General features: G+C 51.5%; 1 protein-coding gene across 6 annotated transcripts in view; it reads right to left on the bottom strand.

The window, feature by feature from the left end:
- Positions 1-9,735: 9,735 nt before the first annotated feature.
- UNC13A (unc-13 homolog A) overlaps positions 9,736-16,840 on the bottom strand; it is a 109,600-nt gene continuing 102,495 nt past the window's right edge. For all 6 annotated transcript variants that reach the window (XM_054250575.2, XM_078361780.1, XM_054250574.2 and 3 more), the window contains one exon: positions 9,736-15,020. In XM_054250575.2, the coding sequence (XP_054106550.1) occupies positions 14,720-15,020 (301 nt within the window). In that variant the 3' untranslated portion in view covers positions 9,736-14,719. The remainder of the gene's footprint in view (positions 15,021-16,840) is intronic.

Below are 16,840 nucleotides of genomic sequence, written 5' to 3' on the forward strand. Positions count from 1 at the left end.
CGGTGAGAGCCCTGCGTCCCCTCTCATGCCATAAAACTTCCCCAATCTAGGTGGGGAACCCACAGCTCTGTCTTGGGCCAACTTCAGGATTCTCCCAGATGACTTTGAATAAAGAGAGGCTGTCATGGTTTGGGTCCCCCCAAACAGACCCCAAGATGAGGATTGAAGGGCACTTACGTTGTCAGATAGTGACCCCAGGAACTTGCCGTGGAGCGGTAGGGAAGTGAGACAAGAAGGGAAAGAGTGGTCCCATTCCAGGGACAGAAGGCTAGGGCACTGCAGCAGGACCAGTCGCTTTTGGATTTTCTGGGTCAAATGCTTACAAATTCTCAGGATTATTACACCCTTAGAGTATGTAAGAATACACCCAAGGGCTGGGAGGGGTGGCTCACATCTGTAATCTCAGCACTTTGGGAGGTCAGGAGTTCGAGACCAGCCTCACCAACATGGCGAAACCCCGTCTCTACTAAAAATACCATAAATAAGCCAGGTGTGGTGGTGCCTGCCTGTAATTCAGGAGGCTGAGTCGGGAGAATCGCTTGAACCCGGGAGGTGGAGGTTGCAGCGAGCCGAGATCATCAACCCATTGCACTCCAGCCTGGGCGACAAAAGTGAAGCTCCGTCTCAAAAAAACAGAATACAGCCGAGACTTTTATAAACTAACACAGAGAGGGTGCAATCAGTGTGGAAAAAATCAGAACTTAACAGCTAAGCGAATCGACAAAGCAAAAATCAAATCACACATTTTCAGACACAACTAGCATTTTCTCTTTTTTTTTTTTTTGAGACAGAGTCTTGCTCTGTTGCCCAGGCTGGAGTGTAGTGGCACGATCTCAGCTCACTGCAACCTCTGCCTCCCAGGGTCAAGCGATTCTTCTGCCTCAGCCTCCTAAGTAGCTGGAATTACAGACACGTGCCACTAAGCCCGGCTAATTTTTGTAATTTTAGTAGAGACGGGGTTTCACCGTGTTGGCCAGGCTGGTCTTAAACTCCCAACCTCGTGATCCACCCGCCTCGGTCTCCCAAAGTGCTGGGATTACAGGCGTGAGCCACCGCGCCCGGCACAACCAGCGTCTTCAAAAGCGTTCCAACCTTCCTCATTTGCATGGTGTAAATATAAATGCTTTTTTAAAGAGAGAACCATGTTATATAAACTGATGGAAGCTGCCTTTTTATTGTTCATGGAACGCATTTTTATTTTCTAAGCAAGGGATCAAACTGTACCTTGTTTTGTTTGTTTGTTTGTTTGTTTGTTTTTTGAGACAAAGTCTTGCTCTGTCTCTCAGGCCGGAGTGCAATGGCGCGATCTCTGCTCACTGCAACCTCTGCCTCCTGGGTTCAAGCGATTCTCCTGCCTCAGCCTCCTGAGTAATGGATTGCAGGCGTGCGCCACCACACCTGGCTAATTTTTGTATTTTTTAGTAGAGACGGGGTTTCATTTTGTTGGCCAGGCTGGTCTTGAACTCCTCACCACAAGTGATCCACCCGCCTCGGCCTCCCAAAGCACAGGGATTATAGGCATGAGCCACTGCCCCTGGCCTCCTCCTGGATTTTTAAATTTCAACTGGGTGAATTGAGACAGGTGGGATTGCTGGGTCACGTTTCAGTAGAGGCGGCCATGTTCTTTTTCCTGTTGAGTCCTGTTCATCATCTATTAACCAGAGTGAGTTATCCACATTTTGTTTGTTTGTTCGTTTTGAGGCAGAGTCTCGTTCTGTCGCCCAGGCTGCAGTGCAACCGCGCGGTCTCTGCTCAATGCAACCTCCGCCTCTCGGGTTCAAGTGACTCTCCTGCCTCAGCATCCGAGTAGCTGGGATTACAGGCACCCACCATTCCGCCCAGCTAATTTTTTTTTTTTTTTTTTTTTGTAGTTTTAGTAGAGATGGGGTTTCATCGTGTTGGCCAGGCTGGTCTCAAACTCTTGACCTCATGATCCACCCGCCTTGGCTTCCCAAAGTGTTGGGATTACAGGCGTGAGCCACCGTGCCTGGCCTATCCACATTCATTATACAGTCCCTTCAATGAAACCTTTTTTTTCTTTGAGGCAGAGTCTCACTTTGTAACCCAGGTGGGAGTGTAGTGGCATAATGCCGGCCCACTGCAACCTCTGCCACCCATCCCCATCCCCTCGCCCTGGGTTCAGGCAATTGTCCTGCCTCAGCCTCCTGAGTGGCTGAGATGACAGGTGCCCACCACCAAGCCCGGCTAGTTTCTTTATTTTTAGTAGAAACGGGGTTTCACCTTGTTAGCCAGGCAGGTCTAACCTCTTGACCTCAGCTGGTCCTCCCACTTCAGCCTCCCAAAGTGCTGGGATGACAGGCGTGAGCCACCGTGCCCGGCCCCTTCTGTGAAACCTTTGTTTCTGGCGATTTTCAGGGAAGTTTCTAAGTCTTACTTAATTCAGTGAGTCTCAACCAGGGGTAATTTTTTTCCCCTAAAATCCTACAATGCTAACACCATCCTATGTTGTACATCCTATGTGATGAAGCTAAATATCCTACGACGGACAGGACGCCCCGGCATACAGAATGTTCCAGTCCAGAATGTTCATAGTGCTGGGACTAAGAATTCCTGAACCCAGCAGGGGGGTGGCCCACGCCTGCACTCCCAGCACTTTAGGCGATTGAGGCAGGCGGACCACTTGACCTCAGGAGTTTGAGACCAGCCTGGGCAAAACACTGTCTCTACAAAAAATAGAAAAACTTAGCTGTGTGTGGTGTCTGTCATATGTCTGTGGTCCCAGCCTCAGGAGTCTGAAGTGGGAGGATTGCTGGAGCCCAGGAGGTCGAGGCTGCAGCGAGCCGAGATTACGCCATTGCACTCCAAACTGGGCAACAAAAAGCAAAACTCCATCTTACAAAAAAAAAAGAACTAGGAGGTGGTGCCTGGGAATTGAATTTAATTTTGAAGGCTCAAGCCTGTAATCCCAGCACTTTGGGAGGCCGAGGCGGGTAGATCACGAGGTCAAGAGATCAAGACCATCCTGGTCAACATGGTGAAACCCCGTCTCTACTAAAAATACAAAAAAAAAAATTAGCTGGGCATTGTGGCACATGCCTGTAATCCCAGCTACTCAGGAGGCTGAGGCAGGAGAATTGCCTGAACCCAGGAGGCGGAGGTTGTGGTGAGCCGAGATCGCGCCATTGCCCTCCAGCCTGGGCAACAAGAGCGAAACTCTGTCACAAAAAAAAAAAAAAAAAAAAAGAAAAGAAAAAATTTGGAAGGCTCCATCCAGTGTTAACTTTGACCTGCACAGTTTCAGGAAGTGATCATTCCTTCTGAAACTTTCTAAACACACACACACACTCACACACTCACACACACTCACACTCACACACTCACACACTCACGCACACACACACACACACACACACAGTGTATTTTTCTTGTCTTTTTTTTTTGAGATGGGAATTTTGCTCTTGTTGCCCAGGCTGGGCACAGCACAATGGCACAATCTCAGCTCACTGCAGCCTCCACCTCCTGGGTTCAAGTGATTCTCCTGCTTCAGCCTCCCAAGTAGCTGGAATGACAGGCATGCGCCACCATGCCCAGCTAATTTTGTATTAGAAACGTGGTTTCTCCATGTTGGTCAGGCTGGTCTCGAACTCCTGACCTCAGGTGATCCGTCTGCCTCAGCTTCCCAAGGTGCTGGGATTACAGGCATGAGCCACTGCAGTTGGCCTCTTGTCTTTTAAAAATTATTATTATTATTATTTTTTGAGACAGGGTCTTGTTCTGTTGCCTAGGCTGGAGTGGGATGGTGCAGTCACAGCTCACTGCAGCCTCCATCTCCCAGGCTCAAGTGATCTTCCCACCTCAGCCTCCTATGTAGCTAGGACCACAGACATGAGCCACTATGCCCAGCTAATTTTTTTTTTTTTGTAGAGATGGGGGTCTTGCTATGTTGCCCAGGCTGATCTTGAGCTCCTGGGCTCCAGCAATCCTCCCCTCTTGGGTTATCAAAACGCTCGATTATAGACATGAGCCACTGCACCCAGCACCTTTATTTACTCCATTTTTTAATTTATTTTGAGACAGTCTCACCCTGTCACCCAGGCTGGAGTGCACTGGTGCGATCTTGGCTCACTGCAACCTCCGCCTCCTGGGTTCAAGCGATTCTCCTGCCTCAGCTTCCCATGTAGCTGGGACTACAGGCACATGCCACCACATCTGGCTAATTTTTTATTTTTAGTAGAGACAGAGTTTCTCCATGTTGGCCAGGCTGGTCTCAAATTCCTGATCTCAGGTGATCCTCCTGCCTCGGCCTCCCAAGTGCTGGGATTACAGGCATGAGCCACCATGCCCCATCCCCACTGGCATCTTTTGCTAGCGGTCCCTTCTCGTGTCACTTCAATCCCTTCAACTCCATTTATTCCCCTAATCCTCTTACCTCCCTCTTCTACAAACACTTGCGATTACATTTAGAGCCCACTCAGATGATCCAGGATAATCTCTCCATAATCTCCACATCCCTGACTCAATCATATCTGCAGGGCTGGGCATGACGGCACGTGCCTGTAGTCCCAGCTATGAGAGAGGCTTCGGCGGCAGTAGGATTGCTTGAGCCCAGGAGTTCGAGGCTGCAGTGAGCTACGATCACACCACTGCACTCCAGCCTGGGCGGCAGAGCAAGCTCCTTCCAAAAGAAAAAAAAAAGAAAAATTACATCTGCATCTGCAAAGTTCCTTTTGCCATTTAAAGTACCTTCCATAGGGGCCAGGTGCAGTGGCTCATGGCTATAATCCCAGCATTTTGGGAGGCCGAGGCAGGTGAATCACCTGAGGTCAGGAGTTCAAGGCCAGCCTGGCCAACATGGTGAAACCCCCACCTCTACTAAAAGGACAAAAATTAGCCAGGCATTGTGGCGCACCCCTGTAGTTCCAGCTACTCAGGAAGCTGAGGCAGGAGAATCGCTTGAATCCAGGAGGTGGAGGTTGCAGTGAGCTGAGATCGCACCATCACACTCCAGCCTGGGCAACAACAGTGAAACTCCATCTTAAATAAATAAATAAATAAATAAAATAAAGTAATATCCACAGGTTCTGGGCAATAGATGTGGCTATCTCTAAGGGGACATTATTTAGCCTAATGCTACAGTATCCTTTGGAGGGCATTGTGTCTTGCTCTATGGATGTGTCGGTCATATGATATACAGTTGGATGTATCATAATACAGTGTATATCAGTCATGGATCAAGGTGGGAAAACAGAAACCACTTGAGGGTTTTTTTTGAGACGGATTCTCCAACCGTTGCCAGGCTGGAGCGCAGTGGCATGATCCCAGCTCACTGCAACCTCCAGCCTCGGCCTCCGGAGCTGCCGGGACCACGGGTACATGCCACCACACCTGGCTACGTGCCACCACGCCCAGCTACACGCCACCACGCCCAGCTACACTTGAGGTCTTTTAACAGAATGGGGCTTCATACAGGAAATTCACAACGACTCAATGCTGCCAACGCAGCCTGAAAAACAGCCACAGACAATACATAAATGAATGAGCCTGGCTGTGTACCAATAAAACTTTATTTACAAAAACCAGTGTTGGGTCAGATTTGGCCCGGGGCTGAAGTTTGCAAACTCTGGGTACAAAGCATCAGGAATGAATCTGGTCCCACAGAGATGACCTTGAAGAAGGGGCTTTCCAAAGCTTCCCGAGGTTTTCACTGAACAAGGGAATGCTGAAACCCCGACTGTTTCCACATCTGGCTGCCGGCAGAGTGAAGGGGAAGGGAAACCAAGATGACGTTAGTCCCTTTCATGTTCCAGACTCCCAGAGGTGCCTCTGGGAGCGAAGTCAGCAGACACCCTGGGTGTGCCCAGCTGCAGGGGAGAGCTGCACGTGTAGGTGGGGCTTTGGAACAGGGTTGGGGGGGCGCGGATGCTAACGTCACGGCTAATCACGGCTGGTTGATTAGCATACGTTACAATGATGATAGGGACAACGGCAAAACTGTAGGATGCATAGTTATAGTCTCCCAAAGTGCTGGGATTACAGGCATGAGCCACCTGGTCCTATCCCCACCGGCATCTTTTGCAGAGTAATTATCATGCAGTGTAATCGACTAGATAGTGAAACGTAACCTCAGAGGATCATCAACCACATAATTGTGTTATGCCCTCCAGGAAACGGAATATGCCTCTTTTTGAAGTTCCCGGGTGGTTCTGCCAGGTTGGCTGGTGGAGGGAGAAGAAGGCAAGAGTCAAATGGGGTTAGGATGAGAGCGACAGTGAGCGACTGGGGTGGGGCGTTTCAGGAGAGAGTGAGAGGGCAGCGATGGATGTGAGAATAGTGTGAGTTCAGTCTGTGGTTGAGAGAAATGCGGAGAAGCAGGGGGAAGAGTTGAAGAACAATGGGGTCAAGTCGGTGGCTGGCGAACTGTGGAGGAGGGCCAGTCCGACTTTTCATTATTATTATTATTATTTTTGAAACGGAGTCTGGCTCCGTAGCCCAGGCTGGAGTGCAGTGGTGCAATCTCAGCTCACTGCAACCGCCACCTCCCGGGTTCAAGCTATTCCCATGCCTCAGCCTCCCGAGTAGCAGGGATGACAGGCGCACGTGCACCACCCCATCTGGCAATGTTTTTTTTATTTTTAGTAGAGATGGGGTTTGGTCATGTTGGCCAGGCTGGTCTCAAACTCCTGACCTCAGGTGATCCACCTGTCTCGGCCTCCCAAAGTGCTGGGATTACAGGCATGAGCCACCATACCTGGCCTCAGATCTGACTTGTTTTAAAAAAATTTGGGTGGGGGGGGGCGGACGAGGTGGCTCACGCCTGTAATCCCAGCACTCTGGGAGGCCGAGGTGGGCGGATCACCTGAGGTCGGGAGTTCAAGAGCAGCCTGACCAACATGGTGAAACCCCATCTTTAAAAAAAATAATAATAATAATAAAAGAGGGTGGGTAAAATGAGGCCGAGACCCGCTGGGCTGCATTCCCAGACGGTGAAGACATTCTAAGTCACAGAATGACGTAGGAGGTCCGCACCAGATACAGGTCATAACGACCTTGCTGATAAGACAGGTTGCTGTAAAGACGCCAGCCCAAACCCACCAAAACCAAGATGGCGACGAGAGTGACCTCTGGTGGTCCTCACTGCTACACTCCCACCAGCGCCACGACAGTTTACAGCTGCCATGGCAACCTCAGGAAGTTCCCCTACTTGGTCTGAAAAGGGGAGGCGTGAGTAATCCACCCCTTGTTTAGCATACCATCAAGAAATAGCCATAAAAACGGGCAACCACAGCCCTCGGGGCTGCTGTCTCTGGAACAGCCATTCTCTATTCCTTTACTTTCTAAGAAACTTGCTTTCACTCACTCGCCCTGAATTCTTCCCTGCAGGAGATCCAAGAACGTTCTCTTGGGGTCTTGATCAGGACTCCTTCTGGGAACACACAGAGACAGGAAGCTGGGGAAGGGTGAGTGGGCGGTGACTGCTGATGGAAACATTGTGAATGTGCTAAACGCCACTGAATTGAACATTTTCATAGGGTTAATTTCGTGTTGTCTGAATCTCGCCTCAATTCTAAAGGATTTTTTTCCAGATACTGTGTTCAGCAAAAAAATGTAGTTTTTGTTTGTTTGCAGGTTTTGAGACGGAGTCTCGCTCTTGTCGCCCAGGCAGGAGTGCAGTGGCATGATCTCTGTTCACCACAACCTTCACCTTCCAGATTCAAGTGATTCTCCTGCCCCAGCCTCAGACAGGGCGTGTTGCCCAGGCTGGTCTCGAACTCCTGACCTCAGGTGATCCACTTGTCTCGGCCTCCCAAAGTGCTGGGATTACAGGTGTGAGCCACCGCACTTGGCCAACTTCTATTTACCAGCTTCTATTTACCCAGCTTCTATTCAAGTTGGAATTGCTCTGGTTCAAACATCTCTGACATATGAATTTGCCTCTTTTGGACATGTCATGTCAATGGAATCTCACACTATGTGGCCTTTTGTGTCTGGGTTCTGTCACTCAGCATCATGTTTTTGGGGTTCAGCCACGTTGTAGCAAAGATCAGTGCTTCTTTTTTTTTTTTTAGATGGAGTTTCACTCTTGTTGACAAGGCTAAAGTGCAGTGGCGTGATCCTGGCTCATTGTAACCTCCGCCTCCCAGGTTCAAGTGAGTTTCCTGCCTCAGTCTCCCCAGTAGCTGGGATTACAGGCATACGCCACCACGCCCAGCTAATTTTGTATTTTTAGTAGAGACATGGTTTCACCATGTTGGCCTGGCTGGTCTCGAACTGACCTCAGGTGATCCACCTGCATCAGCCTCCCAAAGTGCTAGGATTACAGGTGTGAGCCGCTGTGCCTGGCCTGTAACTGTTTAATACTGCAAAAGGCCAGAGTCAATAGATTCCGCTCTGCAGACCATCCAGTCTCTACTGCAACCAGTTGGTTCTGCAGGTCCAGCCCCAAAGCAGCTGCAGACAATGCACACATAAGCAGGTGTGGCCATGTTCCAATAGAACGTTATTTCTGCGCCAGGTAGCTCATGCCTGGAATCCCAGCACTGTGGGAAGCCAAGGCAGGTGGATCGCTTGAGGTTAGAAGTTCGAGACCAGCCCGGACAACATGGTGAAACTCCGTGTCTACTAAAAATACAAAAATTAGCTGGGGGGTGGTGACACGAGCCTGCAGTCCCAGCTACTTGGGAGGCTGGGCAGAAGAATTGCTTGAACCTGGGAGGCGGAGGTTGCAGTGAGCCGAGATCACACTACTACACTCCAGTTTGGTGACAAAATGAGAGACTCTGTCTCAAAATAAATAAATAAATGAATAATATAAATAAAACAGACATGACCAGGCACAGTGGCTCACACCTGTAATCCCAGGACTTTGGAAGGCTGAGTCCTAAAGCCAGGAGTTCGAGACCAGTCTGGGCAAGATGGCAAAACCCTGTCTCTACAAAAAAAATACAAAAATTAATCAGGTGTGGTGGCACACACTCCTCAGGAGTATGAGGAGGGAGGATTGCTTGAGTCTGGGAGATCGAGGATGCGGTGTGCAGTGAGTTGAGATTTTGACTCTATTGCAGCCTGGGTGACAGAGCAAGACCCTGTCTCAAAAACAGACGGACAAACAAGAAAATCCCCAAAAACCCGACGAAAGCAGACAAGCATGGGTTCCTGGGTTGAGTTAAGGATTTGTCTCTTAACTTCCTTGAGTTAAGGATAACAGATGGCTGGACGCAGTGGCTAACGGCTGTCATCCCCGCACTCTGGGAGGGCGAGGGGGTGGATCACCTGAGGTCAGGAGTTTGAGACGAGCCTGGCCCATGTGGTGAAAGCCCTTCTTTACTAAAAATACAAAAATTAGTTGGGCATGGTGGTGGGCGCCTGTAATCCCAGCTACTCAGGAGGCTGAGGCAGGAGAATCGCTTGAACCTGGGAGGCGGAGGTTGCAGTGAGCCGAGATCGCGCCACTGCACTCCAACCTGGGCGGCAGAGACTCTGTCTCAAAACAAAAACAAAAACACAAACGCAACGTTTGTACAACATCCTAGTTCAGACCCCAGCTCCATCTCTTCCTGGCTATGTGATCTGGGCAAGATCTTGTCTCTCTGTGCCTCAGTTTTCTTCTCTGTAAAATGGGGATGACTCCAGTTGTGGATGAGCCTCGTTCACAGGCAAACTGTGTGTTCTACTGAGTCTGCGTCTAGTAGGTGCCAAGTGTGCCTGAGTTTGTTTTTGTTTGTTTTTGCTGATAAAGGAATGCAGAATGCAAAAACGCAACCATGTGCCCAAGGCTGTGTGTGCTTTTTCTTTTTTTAATGTCTGCTGTTAATAAAATATTTTTACAGAGACCAAAAAGTCAGAATAGTGCAAAACATCTCAACACCATGCATTCATGAGCACTTCTTGTGTTAAACATTTGTTCCAAGTCACGTATTTACAGAGAAATGAAGGCATCTGTGCAGACGCCGGACCGACGGGGTGGAATCAAAACAAAACAAGAAACGAACAACGTTTTGATTTCACATCTGCAATCACATGCTAAGAGAAGCTGTGTGGAGGGGAAGCCTCCTGGGACTGCTTGGCCGATCTGGAGGGTGTCTGACAGAGCACGAGACAGGGATGGACAGGGGTCAAGTCCCCCTGGCTGTGTGGTTGTGGATGATTGGGGGACCCTCCGCCTGTGACCTGTGTCTCCAGAGAGCCACTATGGCTGGATGGGGGGAAGGGGTGGGGTGTTACTTGACACAGTCAACTTCATTTTTCTCTAAAACAATAAAAGGCAAAGAGAAAAGCAACACGTGTCAGCAAAGACAACTTTGGTCCTCAACGATTCGTAGGAAAGGATTTTGAGGAGCAGACGAGGTTGTGATCCAGGACGGAGGCCCTCCCCGCAACTTCCCCAGGGTGGCAGAGTTCCAGGAGGCCCCAGGCTGTCCCCATCTGCAAAATCGACAGCACATGGGGGTAGGAGTGGGGGACAGAAAGGCTCTGAGATCCCAGCCGAGAGGTCCCAAGGATTTCTAGTTGGGTGTTTAGTTTTTTGCATCTCTGATGGGGGCATGGTGAGGTTTCAGGCTCTGGAACCTGAGAGCAGAATTGGGGGCATGGACAGGCACCTCCTCATTTTATGCAAATCATTGGAGGACAGATTGCTGAGACTGAACAGATCCTTCTTTCTCTGGGACACTCTCTTTACTTCCCCCAAGAGCCCTGCCCTGGTCTCTGCAATTCTCTTTCTCTGTATTTCTCCACCTCTGTGTCTCTCTCCATCTCTGTCTCTCTCCATCCTCATCAGGGCATGATCTCACCCTCTGTTTTCTTTTCTTTCTTTCTTTTTTTTTTGAGAAGAAGTTTCACTCTTGTCACCCAGGCTGGACTGCAATGGCTCAATCTTGGCTCATTGCAACCTCCACCTCCTGGGTTCAAGCAATTCTCCTGCCTCAGCCTCCCGAGTAGCTGGGGTTACAGGCACATGCCACCATGCCCAGCTAATTTTATATTTTTAGTAGAGATAGGGTTTCTCCATGTTGGTCAGGCTGGTCTCGAACTCCCAACCCCAGGTGATCTGCCCACCTCGGCCTCCCAAAATGCTGGGATTACAAGTGTGAGGCACGGCGCCCAGCCTTCCGTCTCTGTTTTCTACTTTCTCTATTCCTCTTGGTCAAGGGACTTTGACTCTGAGGCATCACTCAGTGTCACCCCTTTAACCCCCACCCTGCCACAGGACAACCTCTGTGGCCTTTCCCTGATTCATGGACATCTGGGCCACCTCCTTGCATGAAGCCAGGTCCAGGGTTCAGAACCCTGGAGGTGTCGTCCAAGGCTGGGCCCTGCTCCTCTCTGAGCTTTGTTCTGCCAAGACCAAGACAGGAACTTCCTGATTTCAAAAGGTTTTCAGCCCCCTGGACTCTTTGTCTTTTCTCTGTCCGTGTCTCAGCCATGTCCATTCTCTGTCCCATGTGTTGGCCTCAGTCTGGCTCAGACACCTCCTAAATGCCCAGGTCCGTGTGGAAGGGGAAGGTTGGTATGGACACGGACAGACACGCATGCGGATGTGTATTCACACACCAACCCTGTCCCAACACATAATTCCACTAGGCACATCCTCCCTGGTACCCCCTTGTGCTCAGCCTGTTCTAGGTAAAGTTGGGGTTCCTGAGAGGCCTCAGACCCCTGTCTGGGAGAAACAGCTCAACAGAGACACCCCCAGTCCCATGGCATCAGGCTGGACTGGAGGAGGGACGGAGGCTGGAAAAGTCCTGAGGGGAAAGAGGGAGGGTTTTCTTCAAGAGGTTTTCGTGATGGGTTTTGAAGGATGAGTAGGAGCTCTCTGGGGGAAAGAAAAGAGGGAGGAAATTGCAAAAACAGTTCTGGTCTGGGAGGAAAATTCATTCGCCAAATATTCCCTAAAGCTTGCTTCCTTCACATGTCTGGGCCATTGCTGGGGAACCCTAAACACACACACACACACACACACACACACACACACTCCCGAGATCTTGACCACACACACACACTCTGAGATCATGACCAGAAAGACTCCTAAGGAATCCTTTGGGAAACATTTTGGCTCTCTCAGGCAGCTCAATTTCCCCATTTCTTCCCAGCCATCCAAAATCTTCCAGATCACCCTCACCCAGGTCACAGATCACTTCTTCCCCTTTGGAGTCTACTGGTTACAACCCTGAATCATCCATCCATCCTCTCCCCGCCCTCAGCCATGGCCTGGTCCGAAATTCACATCTGCTCCTCAGTCCATTAACAGACACTCCCTTATTCCTGGCTGCAGCTTCCCAATCCTGCACTAGAGTTTGCATTTTAACCTTTGGTTCAGAACGTCTACTTACCTGCGCCCGTCTGAATTTAGGGGACACGCAGTACCTTCAAGCCAATTAGAAAGTGGCGCCCCTTCTTCCAGACAGCTGCCCTTCCTATGTCGGTAAACCATCATCATAAACATACAACACTTAATGTCTAGGATTTGCATGTGGCCTTCTTAGAGATGCCAAACCGTTGGGCACTATACAACTGGGACAACTGTGCCCCACAGCCCTGGAGCTCACCTAAGGGCAGATTTTTTTTTTTATCGGGGAGGGGACAGATGGAGTATTGTTGCCTAGGCTGGAGCACAGTGGTGTGATTTCAGTTCACTGCAACCTCTGCCTTCAGTGTTCAAGCAATTTTCCTGCCTCAGTCTCCTGAGTAGCTGGGACTACAGGCACACACCACCGTGCCTGGCAAATTTTTGTATTTTTAGTAAAGACGGGTTCACCATGTTGGCCAGGCTGGTCTTGAACTCCTGACCTTAAAGGATCTGCCAGCCTTGGCCTCCCAAAGTGCTGGGATTACAGGTGTCTTTTCTTTAAATATAGCCCTCGGAATCTTTCCAAGAATCAATTTCAGCATCTCCAAAGCATCCCCACCACTCTTCACTGGTTTTAGTCTTCACAGAACAGCTTTTGCATGCTGGAATACAATCCCTCCCCAGCTTAAAAATCTCCTAGGGCTCCCCAGCTGTCTTAGAATAAAAGTGAAACTCCTCAGGACAGTGGACGAGACCCTGCCTGGTCTGATGCCTCTGCAAATCTCCCTAGCCCCAAGGCTCCCGGGGTCATCCTCGATGGCTCAGCTCCAGCCATGCCACCCTTCTTCTTGTTTCAACAGTTCTCATCGCCTGGCCTTTGCATGTGCTGTTCCCCCTGCCTGGAGCTCTTTTCTCTCAAGTAAGTGGTTCCCTCTCATTCTTCACCTCGGAAAGCCTCCCCATCTGATACTCCATCCTCCAGGAACCCAGCTATTCATCTCACCCCGTTTTCATTTCTCCCTGGCACAGCAAAGTCTTGCCCTTCCCATTCCAGCAGAAAAAGGCATGCCATCCACACAGGTAGAAAAGCAGAGCAAACATAGCTCATGCTGAACTTTCTCTAAAGGTCCTGTAAGCACGTGGTAACTCCAGCCAAGTCACCGCAACTTTGCTCATTGGAGAAGGAGCTTCCAGCAGGCAAGAGGGCCACCCGAGTATATATCCTGTGGCTTGGGTGTTTGAATGAATGAATAGGATCTTGGAGACTCAGCTCTGAGTGTGTTTGTGTTCTCTCTCTCTCTCTCTTGCACACACACCCCTAGAGTTTCTTGTCTCCTGTACTTTCCTGTCTGGAGAATTCTGGGAAAGGAAGAAGGGGTGGAGAAACCTGGGACCAGAGCTCCCAAATTCTCTCTTTTGTGGTGGGAGATCAAGAGCCCTCATGGCATCCCTTATGGAGTCCCAGGAGAAAGGGTTGAGGGCAGGGGTTTTGCTTGGCAGCCAGAGAAGGAAAGGTGAAGTAGGGGTCTTGGCCTGGAACTCCCACCCCTTGGAGGAGGCCCCCAAGGGGGAATTAGCAGCAATAGGGAGCTGTGTCAAGTCATCCCGACCTCAGCCCACCCTTCCATGGGGCACACAGGCCTAAGGGAGGGGATAGAGGGTATGGCACTGGGAACCTCAGCCAAGTCTCAAGCAGCTCTTTGAGCCTGTTTCGCCATCTGTCAAATGGGTGTGTTGAACTCTATGATATGAGCACTGGGTTTGTTGGGGGAGAAGAAGAGGCTAACTGCCAAAGGGAAGTAGGGGCAGCGCGGGTGCCCCAGAGCCGTCTCTCGGCCCCCAGGGTTTGGGCGCCCAAGGGCGCATGTGCTTTTGAAATCCCATCCTCCCCCCCCCCCATTTATTTTTTGCACAAACATCTAAAGGGACTACGGTATTCCCGGTCCCTCCAACCAGCATCCTGGTCCCTCCAGCCCCCAGGCCACCTCCAGGGGCGCTCCAGGTAGCCCTGACCCTTGCCCAGGGCTCCCCCTTGAGTGAGCTGAGATTTTCATACTTGGCAATTGGTCTGGGGTCCCAGGGTTCTGGGACCTGTCTTATGGCTTTTCCAGGGGACAGGAGACGGTGCCTCCCGGTACCAGAGCCCCGGGATGTGGCCTCCTCCATAGGGATGAGGTTTCCCCCATCCCAGCTCAAAATGCCCCCTAAATGCTGGGGGCGTGGCCTCAAGTTGGAGATGTGGCTTCTTCCTTCGTCGCACCCTTGGGCGTGGCCTCCCGAGAGGGCGGGGCATCCTTCATTGCTAAGTCCCCCAAAGCGAGAGCTAAATCAGGGACGTAGGCGTAGCCCTCCCTCGGGGCGGAGCCCCCCGAGCCCCGCCCCGAGGGTGGTCCCACTGAGGCGCAAAGCCCGGCCCCTCCCCGCCCAGCGCCCTCCGCGCAGGCGCACTGCCGCTTGGCTGTGCGCCCGGCGCTAAGGCGCAGGCGCGGCACCGCCCTCCTCGGCGGAGCGCGTGTCCGACTTGAGCTTCACGAACTCTTTGGCCACCTCGTCGTTGCTGCGCTGAGAGAGGATGCGCAGCACCGTGAGGCCTGTGTCGTCCATGTGGATGCGGCGGCCGAGCGGCAGCCAGCAGGCGGCGGTCCCGCGCTGGGCTAGCTCCCGCAGCTGCAACACGGCCAGCCCCACCGTGCGGTCCTCACGCGCGAAGCAGTAGTCCTTGACGCACACCTGCAGCTCGTAGCACTCGGGGCTCGCGTCGGCGTTCAGCGTGCTGCGGGGAGCGGGGCGGAGCGTGAGGCATGCCACGCCCACCTGGACGCCCCGCCCCACGGCCTCGCCCCCACTGCGTTTGCGGTCCACGCCCACGCCAGGAAGGGCCACGCCGGGGTGCCCACATCTATCATCCCCACGATACACTAGCCCCGCCCATGCCCCGTGACTTGCCCTACAACCCGGTGCTTGGCCACGCCTACACCTCAGTCTGTTCTCTTTGCACCTACCGAAAAATGACCTCACAGTTTTACATCCAGCTCCCGCCGCTCTAAGTAACCCGTTCCTCAAACACCGCCCCGCAAGCCCATGCTCCCAACCTGAGATACCCACGCCTGTGCCCTCTTCAGGTTGAACTGCTGCCCGCACGGCCCTGCCCCTAATGTACCACCCAGAAGCTCTTTAACTAGGCCCTCCTCTAGAACTCCGACGTGGCCCTTTCCCCAGCCCCCCAGCCCACCCCTTTTACTCTCAAGATGCCCTCCAGACATGAGCCTGCCCTGGTGCCTCACTATGGGTGACTGCCTCCTGCATGCCCCTCACCTGTGCTCCTGCCCCTAAGCAGTCCCAGTGACCTACAAGAGCCCTCCTGCAGGGCCATTCCCAGCTGCTCCCTCTTGTCCCCCTCCCAGGTAGCACACCTCGATCCCTGAAGTACTTCGACCCACTCTGGCTGACAGGTGACCTCCTACTAGACCAGGCTTTTCCTCCCTAAGGGAGCCAATCGTCCCAAACCCTTCTGACCAAGAAGAGCCCTGTGCTGACACGACCTGGAACTGGCTTCGGTCTTGTCCCATAGGAACTCCCAGCCCCTAGATGATACAGTTAATCAGCTGTGATTTACCCTTACCCCTGTGCACCATTTTTTTTTCTTTGTTGTTTTTTTTCTTTTTTTGAGCGGGAGTCTCCCTCTGTCACCCAGGCTAGAGTGCAGTGGCAGAATCTTGGCTTACTGCAACCTCTGCCTCCTGGGCTCAAATGAGTCTTCTGCCTCAGCCTTCCTAGTAGCTGGGATTACAGGCATGCACCACTACACCCAGCTGACTTTTTGTATTTTTAGTAGAGACAGTGGTGGTGGGGGTTCTCACCATGTTGGCCAGGCTGGTCTCGGAACTCTGGACCTCAGGTGATCCACCCACCTTGATTTCCAAAGTGCTAGGATTACAAGCGTGAGCCACTGTGCCTGGCCCATAATTTTTTTTTTAAAAGACAGGGTCTCATTATGTCTGTCACCCAGGCTGGAGTGCAGTGGCACAATCATAGCTCACTGCAGCCTTAAACTCCTAGGCTTAAGGGATCTTCCTGCCTTAGCCTCCCAGGTAGCTGGGACTACTTCCTTCTGCATTTCTGTCCTCCAAGAGCATCCAACAACATTGCCCTGCCCCAGTGCCATGTGAGGCTGACAGTCGACCCAAGGATCTACCCCACATGACCCCAACTCTACCCCTGCTAACCACCCCCATCTATCCCACTGAGCAGACTTTTTTTTTTTTTGAGACAGAGTCTTGCTCTGTCACCCAAGCTGGAGTAAAGTGGTACAGTCATGGCTCACTGCAACCTCTGCCTCCTGGGTTCCAGTGATTGTCATAGCCCGCAGCCTCTGGAGTAGCTGGGATTACAAGTGCCTGCCAGCACACCTGGCTAATTTCTGTATTTTTCTTTTTCTATTTTTTTTTTTTTTTGAGTCTGCTCTGTCACTCAGGCTGGAGTGCAGTAGTGTCATCTTGTGTCATTGCAACCTCTGCCTTCTGGGTTCAAGTGATTCTCCTGTCTCAGCCTCCTGAGTAGCTGGGATTACAGGCACCCACCACAACGCTGGGC

This window comes from Callithrix jacchus, chromosome 22, assembly GCF_049354715.1.
Source record: "Callithrix jacchus isolate 240 chromosome 22, calJac240_pri, whole genome shotgun sequence".
In the NCBI taxonomy this organism is placed as follows: domain Eukaryota; kingdom Metazoa; phylum Chordata; class Mammalia; order Primates; family Cebidae; genus Callithrix; species Callithrix jacchus.